The sequence below is a fragment of the Epinephelus fuscoguttatus genome, linkage group LG5 (assembly GCF_011397635.1).
Source record: "Epinephelus fuscoguttatus linkage group LG5, E.fuscoguttatus.final_Chr_v1".
In the NCBI taxonomy this organism is placed as follows: domain Eukaryota; kingdom Metazoa; phylum Chordata; class Actinopteri; order Perciformes; family Serranidae; genus Epinephelus; species Epinephelus fuscoguttatus.
Window position 1 is genome coordinate 23,836,715 of NC_064756.1, and position 11,559 is coordinate 23,848,273.

Consider the following 11,559-nt stretch of genomic DNA (forward strand, 5'->3'; position numbering starts at 1 on the left):
ACTTAAAAATGTAGCAGGCAATTGATATTAAACCATAATAAAATCACAGAGTGATTACTGGGCTCTCAGAGCTTCAGCTGCTGGGAATTCACTGTGTTATTGGCTTCCATTCTGAATTAAACGTCCCGATGAGACAAACAGTGCGTTAATTGGTCTGGAGCCTCAACAACAGCAATGTGTAGCCTTCCACCATACAATGTGAAACTGCCTCGCTGTTATAGTATACTATAAGTAGCACCACAAAAACCTATGTACATGAGAACTATAGTGAATATGTTTTATGCTTATTCTGACTCCAGAACATATTCTCATCACATTTGCATTTGGAGAGAAATCAAAAGGCATCTCCAACATCTGTACAAACAGAGTCCTTATTCAACATTTAAAAAAACTGAGGTCTGCCCATTTTCTGACCACCGAGAGCCACATCTGAAATTTTAAAATCACAAATTTATACCATTAATCTGGCCGTTGTTTTTGAATAAACTTGTTTATTTATTGAAAATAAAGCTTCTTATCCAGCAAATACAATCACAAGAAATGTTAATCTCAATTAGACAACATATTTGCTCGAGTACAAGAATGGATTAACATGGTTATGTTCATATCGAGGCTAAAACTGCAGTTATCCTTCAAACACATATTTCAGTTAGGAAATAACAACGTTGTTAAGTGATATGTTGATATTGGACAGAAATGCATTCTGGGTATGAAATACGTTGTCCTTAAATGAAACAGTTTAGTCATTATGTTGCAGTCTTAACACTTTTTAATATGTGTATTGACATTCAATCACACTAGTTTTTTTTCCTCATTTTGCAGCTGTTAAGGATCAAGTGGCGTTATGGTCAGTAGCTTTGGGACAGACCTCACAGAGAAAAACAAACAAACAAAACAAAGGCGTTACCACAACCTTCTTACACCATAATTATAAACATACATTTAATGTAACTTGTATAGTGCTTTATATTGTTTATAAAACATAAATACACATTTGTTAGAGGCAGTGACATCGTGCTTCATGTTGAGGGACAGGGCAGTTCTTTAGATTTATTATAGTTTTTTTTTTCTTGTTCCTTTAGAAAAATATTCATTTTTAAAACTAAACCTCAGTAACATTTTATCTTGTTCTTCATTGACAAAAATATCCCATTTAGATCTGCAGACATTCATACTTTACAATCATGGTACATACACTTATATATACATGTTACCTGTATATATGTATGCATATAGATTTATAATTAGATTTTTTTTTGTAGTGCACAACATGCCTCCAAAGTTGCCAAATGAAAATACAATAAAATAATGAAACAATAGTTACGATGCAATAATAATAGTAACAGTTATGAGAAAATCACCAGGTTAAAAAAATAAAAATCAACAAACAAAAAAAAGAAATGGCAACAATACAAGTGAAAGCAGAGGTCAATGCAAAACAATCAAACACACAAAAAACATAAACATTAAAATATATAACAGTTCTCACTCAAACATACAGGAGAAAAACAAATTTTACAAATTCACAGGCAAAGAAAAGACGCACGCTCCACGACATCAGCCCACATGTTCTCCCCTTTTTTGTTTCCAGGTCTTGCTTTGTGCTCACTCGCCACGTCAACCTCAATAAAGAAAGAAATAAACGGGCCAGGTGCCTCAGAGTGGACGCACTCACAATAAACGCACCCCCGCCTCGTCTCCGCTGAGAGAAAAGGGGAGGCACAGAGACCACTGAGCCCAAATGTTTAGAGGTTGTCTGAATCACTATATAAAAGAAAAATGTCTCTTCTCTAAATAAAGGCATCGGTTCACATCTGATTGATTCTGAGCAAAACACGGAGCTGGTGCGCTGCAACAAAACGTCTGTATCTTCAGTTCAGAGACTTGAAAGCGATGGTGTGAATATACTCATGTAGGCCCAGGGTGATGAGGCTCTGTGGTATGGAGGTGTTTGTACTGAGGCCACCCTTCCACACAGTTGGCAAGAGCAGGATTTTTTTTTTCTTTTTCTTTTTTTTTGCTTTGTTTTTAACATTTGGCTCTTTTTGCATTTTCAACATTTGGTTCCAAAAATGGATGGCGAGGATGGGCGTCATCCTCTTTATCCATCATCTCTCCATTTGAGTCTGTCCCGCTTGGTTGCACTTCCTGTCCGTCCTTCCCGCTAAACCTCTCTCCATCCTCACCTTTAACCGGCCTCACAACGTAAGACGAGTCTAATCTTCATTGTGTGAACGTCGAAAAATGGCTCAGCAGAAGACAGTGACGTCCATCTTGCATTTTCGTCAATTATGCGTCTATGTGCGTGTGTAAAGGTATTTAGCTGCTGCTCACTGTGAGACTCTGCTTTGAGCAATACGCTCCAAGAAAAAGGTTCTTCTGTATGGGGGGGTAGGGGGGTTTGCGTCCATGTCCTTGTATGAGAGGGTGCAAAAGGGCGTGTTAGTTGGGCCGTCATTCACTCAAGGTCCCAAGGGCTGGAGGGGGTCTTCGGGCTCTCTGGGGTCGAAGACTTCAGAGACAGGGAGAAACACAGAGACAGAAGAGGAGAAACAGAGATGGGCAGAGATGGGTCGCATGGCAGGTAGGCAGACGGCAGAAGAACTTTTTTTTTTTTTTTTTTAAAAACCAGAGAAGAAAGCACAAGATTTAGAGGAGGCTGTGAAACTCAGATCCCCAACTTGCAAAGTCCAAGCAGCAGATGAAGAAGCAGAGGGAGGTCGAGCAGATGAGGGGTTAGAGGTGAGCGAGAAATCAGCAGTCTGTCTCCCCACAAGAAAAGACCCTGAACAAAAGTGTCCTTCGTCCCTATTTCAGCTTTGCACAAATACATTCAGCGAGAGGAAGAAGGGAGAAAAGGATGGAAAAGGATGAAAGCAAGAGCACTGGTAAAAGTCAACCGACAGAGGGAACAAGTTGGGGGCACTGGTGCTTGTCGGAGTGTGAAGTGAGCTTGTGGTATCTTAACTCAATGTACTGTACAGGCTGTAGACTGAGAATATTCATTGTGAATTAATATGTTAATTCAGAGCACTTGAGACTGGCAACTCGGACGTGATTTTGTGACTCAGTTTTTATTCACTTATCTGGTCCAGTTGCAGATATTCTGATAATACAAAACAAGAAATGGTTTATATGTTAAAGGTTAGATCTAATGTTATTCATGTGCAACTATCTGTATGGCTCTTGTTTGGAATGCATGAATGTGTAAACTTTAACCCAATCAGAAACAAATGATTGGTTGTTTTTTTTTTTCTCTCAATCTATGAGACTGATAGGTACTCTACATGTACTTGCCTCAGCCTCTACTTCCAGCGAGCATTATGTATGTGCTTGTCAATATGTGTGCGCGTGTATCTGTCGGTCAGTCAAAGCGCCAGCAGCGAAGGCGAGTTCAGGGAATCAGATGACTGCTCGCTACTGCTGTTCCGCTGGTTGGCACTGACCCCGCAGGCTCCCTCTGGGTAGGTGAACACAAATGAAGATGTGTATGAGGTGTTGTAGCTGCCAATGGCCGCATCGTCATGGTTACCACCACCACCACCACTGTCGCTGGCCATGAGGCACGGCCCGCCTGGTGCCGGCTCACTTGAGCCATAGAAAGAACTAGAAAACTCTACCTCCTGCATTATCCCTGGCTGAGGCTGCTGCTGGACTTGCTGCTGAACCGGAGGCTGGGACTGTGTGGAGGCCGGATGGGCTGAGTAGGCAGGAGGCAGATAGAAAGTGTCTTCTTTCACAGCCAAGCCCACAATGGAGACAGGAGGTTGTAGAGTCTGGGGAGGGAGCTGGGGCTGGACCGGAGGGAGCTGCGCCGAGCCGTGCTGAGATTGCTCCTGGTACGGGATCTTACAGTTCGGCTGGTGCGCCACCAGGACAAACTCCAGGCGCTCCTTCTCCTTCTGCAGCTCGGAGATCTCAGCCTCCAGCTCCGCCTTCTCCTCCTCCAGTATGTCTGTCTCCTGCAGGAAGAGAGAGCGAAAGAAATGGGGGCAGAGAGATGGGGGCAAGACAAAGGTGGGTGAAATGGGAAGAGAAGGGAGGAAGATGTGCAGCAGAAAGAGATGAGTGTTAGCTACGCCAAACCTTCAGTGTTTGTGGATGTGGATATATCCGTCCCAACAGACCTTCCTCACGTGCGGTTGGATATGTAAGGTAGCTTATGTAAGAGGCCATTAATTAGGCCATAAATACTGTAGGTACAGCAGTCTGTCTTGAGGACTATAATCATCTCAACCACAGCTCAACACTCAATTACCATAAACCATAATCTCTCTTATACACACATGTACACGTTTATTAACACTCCGCAATGCTATGGGAGGCAACTTTAAGTACGTGATTATAATCATTACTCATTCTGGCAGCTATAACAAAGGCGAGCTCACCGACTGCAGTCTGTCTGTGAGTTCTCGTCGGCGGTTTCTACATTTGGCGGCGGCCAACTTGTTTCTCTCTCGCCGAACACGCCTCTTCTCCTCCTCCTCAGGTGTTAGCTAGGAGGAAGGGGAAAAAGATGACATGGATTAGGATAAGAGTTTTGTCTTTGTTCTTGAAAATGTAGTCATACTGTCCTAGCAGCAGTGGTGGGCAGACTTGAGTGGGCAGGTTATGGTTGTCTTAGAGCAAACTTGCCGTCTTCTTGAGTAAAAGAAATATAGGAAATATTTTCCTCATGGTGGTTTCATTTGCTTCTGACACAGACCCCTACATGCATCAGCCCCTCTAAGCCCTTATTTCCCTGTTTAGTAGTTTGCATATAAGAAGGGCCCACAGTCGATATGGAGGTGCCCCTTTCTTGTTTATCACCCATGCCCCTGACAGTATGTTTGCACACCACTGCTGTACAGCACTGCACACAGGTGTTGGAGCTGTTGGATCATGTAAGTGTTATACCTACACTGCATGTGTATCATTTTAACGAACAAACCGTTCAAGCACACACACTTACTAACACACCAACATCTCCATCTTCACTCACAGACTCTTCTCGTGCACGGCGGCTGCGGGTTCTGGACTGGCGGATGGGGCCCGGAGCTGGGCCTGGAGTTTCCGAGCTTGGAGGGGTGAAGGCAGACCCTGAGGAATAACTGGGGCCTGGCATGTCATACGGGTCAACCAGCGACACTGGCTGGGTCATAGTCGTGGTCCCAGTGGTACCACTCTGTCCAGAGGCCTGGGAGGAGACGAGGGTCGGCTGAACCATCCACTGCAGATCCTGACTGGTGGTGATGGCGGTGACGGTGGGCACAAATGAACCGGGCATCTCCCCTCCAACGCTGGCCCCTGGCCCGCTACCCACAATGCTCAAGCCAGCTCCCGCTGATACACACTCCTGATCAGAAGACATGAACAAATCAAGCTTTACACACAATGTAAAGCCATTAAAGGTCGGTAAACTCATTTAGACAAACAGAAGCAGAACTGTAACTTTCTTAAATGGTTTATCTCATTTGATAAAATATGTAGCCATCATTCAAACACCTCTACACCTAAACGTGCCATTATTACAAATGCACTGTGCTGTAATTCTATCCAATTTTAATCAATATCCTATTTAAATTGTACAGCAGCCATCTTCAGATTCTAGTAATGGCTTTTTTTTAAAACAAAATGGCTCATGTATAAACATCACATTTTAAGTATGTTTGACATGATTTCAAAAAGTAGCCTATGGAAAACAGTTTCTCTAAACCTCTTGATTAGAAGTGTGAGAGCAAAAGGAAAAAATGGCACCCGGCTATATTTAGTGTAAATCTTGAATTCACTAGTTTTTCATTGTCTTTGTCGTTGTGTCACAACTTTCTGTATCTGCATACGAACACACAAAGAATGCCCAAATTTGTCGCTTGTCTGCTTCGCTTTATTTGAGCCCGGAGGAGGACAGTATCGACTTTTATTAATATTCATAGGCGATAAAAGCGTGATAAGACATTGGGACAGGCGGCTCTGAAAGCGGCCGCCTCGACCAATCGTCTCTCTCGCAGCGCGTCTTCCCCCCCCTTCCTCCTCCCCCGTCACACCCCCGGTGTTCCCCTTGGCAACGCTACGTAGCACTCCAAAATAGAACCAGCATTTACGTCACGGCGAGGCCTGAGCGGAGCGCGTGGAAGGAGAGAAGCGGGGAGGGGCGGGGCTCCGGCGCTTACGTAGGAGAGTTCCAGCGCCCTGTCATCCGCTCTGCGGCGTGCTGTACGGACGGAGCACGTTGTCAAAGCCTGAGAGCTGTTGCCGGCCGGGGCTACTACAAGCTACAGACAGGGCTGCAGTTACACTGAACCAGTCTGCTTAGCGACACTATTTATATCTGAACACATTTCACTCCAGTAGGACCAGCCTCAGATAGGAAGAGTCATATAACCTATCATAAAATGTGCAGTTTCAAGCCTTCGTATATCTGCTATTTTCTGCTATATGAGTCAGGCTACTTTCATGCATAAGATTAGTGTGCATGCCTGCTAATTTGGTGTTTCCCCATATAATAGCACATTTTTGTCTGCGCTGTTGTGTCTTTTGCACGTCATAATGTCATATACAAAACATGGGTTGCTAGACTACCACAAACAAAACATATAATTAGATTAATTTGAATGAACCCTATTAATAGAAGCTGACACGACATAAAAATAAAACACACATTTCATTATAAAATAGGCCCACATTTCCATGTTAATATTTACAAAGTAAAGGCTATACATTTTAAATGAAAACATGTCAGCGTAAAATAAGGACACATCCATATGCATAGACCATAACTGGTGAGAAATTAACATAAAACAGCTGTGACATTTGTTTAAAGATTAAGTTTCATTTTATTCTAACACAAGCTCCATGCATTCTTTTTTTGCTCTTACCTGCGGGGCACTGGTGGTCGGCGGGCTCCCGAAGGAGTCCACGGAGGAAAGATACTGGGACTCTATAGATGGAGAGGAGCTTCCTCGGGATCCGCTGTCTGGGTCGCCGGGGAACCCTTGGTACATTTCCCCGGAGGGACTGAGAGAGAACGCGACACCTGCTGTTATCAGAGAGAGCGCGACGTCACCTGCAACGGCGGGGCAGTGGGCACACACAAGAAGATTACTAAAGGAGAGGTACTGTAAGGAGAAAATGACCGATATTATTAGCAGTGCAGATGACCAAACCCAACTAATGTCATTGATAGAATAGCAGCCTATTCTCTGAGAACATGTCAGCGAGGTTAATTACTTTTGTCAGCATTCATTCATTAATCACTAAAGAAAACTCTTACAATAATAAGTCTATCAGGGTGTTTTATACTTGAGGACATGTTAAGTTAATTTGTAAAAGCGATGCCATCAGGGAAATATGTCTGTAAGCATCTCATATGACGGACAGCGGTGGACAGATGTGTCCGACCCACTTTAAAGCCTTAACTTCTAAGCAAATATTTACTTCAAACACACACAGCCTATTTGGTACATATGAAGTTAATGTTGACTTACCGTTACTGATCTTTTTGGTATTCCCCGGTGAGATGCTCTTGGTTTCTTTCCAAAAAAGTTGCATGAAGAAGCTTAATCCAGTTCCCCGCTTTAAGGGGGAAAGCGTCCGTATTCAGTGTGTTAAGAAGAAGTCCTCTGGTTTAGCTTTAATCCTCGGAGCGTTCACCTTTATCCGCTCGTCAAATGTGCGATTATAGATCCATAAAGTCCGCTGAGTGTGTGCCGGAGGACGTTAGCTTGTATTACGGTGCACAGTAGCAGATCTGGTCTTATGAATGAATCCATCCTCCTCGAGTACAACCAAGGCATTTCTAGCGTCGAAGTCCCGCCTCGGAGTTCCGCTGACGTACATGCCCATATTTGTGCTTTGGTGTTGTGTTTGGTATCCTTGGTGACGTTGAGGGAATCCCTCTCCCACTGAAATGGACCAGAAGCTCACCTCGCCGACGGATAATAATAGATGTTTTTTTATACTATCACAGGCACGAGATATTTCTCACCGTCTGACAATTTCTGAGAGGAAATTTTAAGAAACTTCAGCGTGATAAATATGGAAAGTATTTATAATAGACTATGTATGCGTCTACCTAGACTGGAACATTTTTAGGTCAAGGCTACGTCAAGAGAATATAATAGGCTATTCCTATAATGTCTGCGGTATCTATAAGCATAGGTTGTTCATTTAGTTGAAATAGCTACATATATTTAAACGGGCTTCAACAGGATTTCTTATCGTTATTATCGGCATGATAAACAGACATGATATCCTGTAGACACTCTAGAAAGTTTGAATGCCATGTAAGGCTTTTGTATAACCTGGAAAATACAGCCTATACAATGGCTTATTTATGCAACACCCTAGAAATCTATGTCACTCAGCGACGGAATCCCGAAGGCATGCAGAGGGATATCCTGCTGTAAAGTTTCTCAGGACACGCCCTCGGGATTCCTACTGGGAGGAAAGTCTACTTTTCATGTGTCCTTTCAAGTGTGGCTGTACCGCAGGCTGAAAAACACCCTGACACTGTTTAGGCTACAGTACAGCACGCAATCTTACAGTTACATTTACATATTTATGGATTTTAGTGTAGGCAAGACTCCGGTTCACACAGCAGCAGCAACAGCAGCCTCATTCAACCCAGGAAAAAAAAAGAAAAATATAGATTGGTAAACAACAGTGTAATTCTGTCATGGACAGTGGGCAGCAGTGACGGAAATCGGCGCCTGTCATTGCAAACATCACCCGGCCGAGCAGAAAATGATTCATTATTATAGCCTACATGAGGACACCAGTGGGAATGTGGCAGGTGGGAGGCTCTTTTTATTTTGAAGGGGGGTTCTTTACAGGCTCAATGCGGGAACACCGGGTGGTAAATCATGAATGAAAACCTAAAATACAAGGCCGACGTTTTTTGGGCTGTGATGTCAAACAATGTCACGGGGCGGGCATGCTGCTGTGTCAGGGCCACAGCCACAGACGATGTGTGAAAAGGCGTGAGCAAAAAGGGAAGAGTTGGGGATAACAAGTTATTAGTCAGCGCTACAACCACGTCAGAGACGAGGATCCACGGAGGACGCTGTGTCCCATCCGCGCTGCCGTTACCGGTGTTGTGCTGCTGAACCAGGATGACTAACTCCGTCGATGTAAGTTGCTCATGATGGGGAATTATTGAGGTAAACAACTGATAACGCAGGCGAGCAGCCCACATTCAAAATAAACGATAATAGCAAGACATGACGGGGGGTGAGGGCAATAAATCACGGCGATAACTACTGAGTAACACCGCTATCAGCTACATATATTGATATATATACGCAAATAGACAGAGCGGTTACAAAATAAAACATGTTTCCTCTTTTAATGTTGATCAAAATATCCCAAACAGTCAGCATGGCCACGTAAAAGGGAGCTATTTAGGCTAAAACAAGTAACCGGGACCATGTGCTATCCACGGGTCTACTGCATGTGTGTAGCGTTCCGTCGCCATGGTTACGCCGCTGCCTCCGTTGCCTCTGACGCAAGGACGTAGCCTATAAATTTGGTCTTTTTTTGTTATGCCGCCTAGCAACCGGTTTCCGTGGCAACCAGTTCTGCAGCGGCACACAATATGGCTTCCGGATTCTTTCTGTGTAGGAGAAGCAGCGAGTCTTGAGTACAGTACAGCGATTGTTGTTGTTGTTTCAGCCTAGTTTTAACCGTCAGCGGGTGTTTGTTTGTCGCTGTGTAACGTCAGGCTCGTATTAGGGAAGTTAAATTGACGTTGTTAGCGTTAACTAAACTCGGTTTTTGTCCCGTGTTTTCGTCGTAGCGTGGAAAATGCAAATGTATGTACGCTTAGCAACGCGCTGTACACACGTTAATGTATCTTGTGGTTACGCTTTGTGTTGTAAAAACAATGTAAATCTGTTGGTTAACAAGCGGACTGCAAGACAGACTTAGGCTACTGAGGTGTATGATAGTAGCCTATTTTAATTTAATGTAGCGAAGGATTCAGAGTCAAACAACGTGAGTAAATGAGCTCTTTTTTATGAATTGGCTCCTGTAGCTGATATTTTGTGTAAAGGATATGCAGGAATTATGTTTTAAAAAAACATATGCAATTTTATATGCTTTATTCTGGTGCATTTAATTCGATTTATTCAGCCTAATAAAGATAATCCATTCAGCATTAATACTAATTTAAAGAAATCCTCAAAACATAATAAAAACAAGCTGAAAATATAACAAGTATTATCTGGGTTTAGTTGAGACTGTATACAAAAGCTTTAAAGTATCAACCTGTGTGTAAATGCTTATAGAAACATTGTGAAAACTTGTTGAAGTTATTATGTCTGTAGCTAAATTACTGTAGCTGCATTAGTCATGGCTGCCTTCAGACTGTGGACTACAATATAGAGTTTAACTGTGACTACAATCTCTTTTGTTCCTAGAGAGTTTGTTTGTGTACAACTTGTGGTGGTCTAGACTCGGGCTGAGCCATGTAAAAATAGACTCAGCGTTGTCTAATGCCCCCGATGTGCTTTGTTTTGCTTGCCCCTGTCTCTTAGCGTATTTTCGGGAAGCCACTAACTTGCACTGTGCTCATGAGGCCAGCCCCTGTTTCCTTTTGGAAGGCGGGCCGTGTTTGCCCCGTCTGCCTGCCCAAAATATTTGTTGCCAGGCAACGGAGGCCTGTCCCACTTCACATTGGTTCTGTTTACACCCCTTCTGGCTGCGTATCCCAACAATATTGCATAAGTCTCACAGGCTTTCCCCACCTCACTGAGAGAAATTTGATCGGCCTGTTCTCTACAGCCAACCAAAATGTCTCTTACCCTCATACCATAGTTTTACTCTCAGCCACTCAACAGTTTCCTCCTTTCTTTGTCTGCTTTATTCACTCAGAGCAGCTCTTACTCAGCCATTTAGAGCAACAAAACTGAAACTGAGGGGAAGACTGAAGAAGCTGTACTTGACTTTATGTCGGCCTTTGGCTAAAAATCCCTGAAGCTTTTTATTACATGATCTGTTAGGTGAGGGTAAGGTCTGTCCCTGTAACCATTAATAACACGTCTATTTTCATCTAAATCCAGTAATTCTTTCTTGGCAATGTTGAAGGCCTTCCTGTGAGCTTATGTAAACATGGCTTGTTTATACTGTATTAACTGAAATGCTTGACTTGAAATTAAAGAAGTGGAGCTCTGCATTTATTTCAGCTCAGACTGAACGGTAAACTTTTGAACTCTGGACATCCTCTTTTTTTATAGGCCTATATGCAAAGCAGTGTGAACCTATCTTCTGTCTATTTTGAAAAACTGAAAGTAAATAGATTTTAGTCATTATTGAGTTCCAGTTTATGAATTACAAGTCAAACACAGACATTTGATGCCCAAATATACATGACTATTATAATAATTTCTGCCCTGCAGTTTGAGAATACTCAGAACATAGTAGTTTGAGGTCACAGTTGGTGTTGTTACTTTGGATTTTGTAAGGTACTCATGCTGTTTCGTACCTCCCTGTGTATTTGGCTCATATAATTGCCCCTGTAGTCTTTGAATGATAGCATGAAAAGAAAAATGCATACTTAAGCTGCCCTCAGTGTCATCCATCTTA

At 43.1% G+C, this 11,559-nt stretch overlaps 1 protein-coding gene across 7 annotated transcripts; it reads right to left on the minus strand.

Annotated features, from left to right (window-relative positions):
• Nucleotides 1–1,024: 1,024 nt before the first annotated feature.
• On the minus strand, nt 1,025–7,787 carry fosb (FBJ murine osteosarcoma viral oncogene homolog B). 7 transcript variants are annotated; one of them, XM_049575632.1, is made up of 6 exons: nt 7,464–7,787; nt 6,855–7,042; nt 4,952–5,362; nt 4,389–4,496; nt 3,621–3,962; nt 1,025–2,512 (listed from the first exon to the last, which is right to left on the minus strand). In XM_049575632.1, exons 1-6 carry the CDS (start codon nt 7,525–7,527, stop codon nt 2,459–2,461), a joined length of 1,167 nt encoding a protein of 388 aa, XP_049431589.1. In that variant the 5' UTR covers nt 7,528–7,787; the 3' UTR covers nt 1,025–2,458. The 7 variants fall into 7 exon arrangements, with proteins under 7 accessions (XP_049431589.1, XP_049431588.1, XP_049431587.1 ...); XM_049575631.1 differs by having other exon boundaries at nt 1,025–3,460; nt 7,464–7,781; XM_049575630.1 differs by having other exon boundaries at nt 1,025–3,962; nt 6,855–7,094; nt 7,464–7,764.
• Between the last annotated feature and the right edge of the window lie 3,772 nt (nt 7,788–11,559).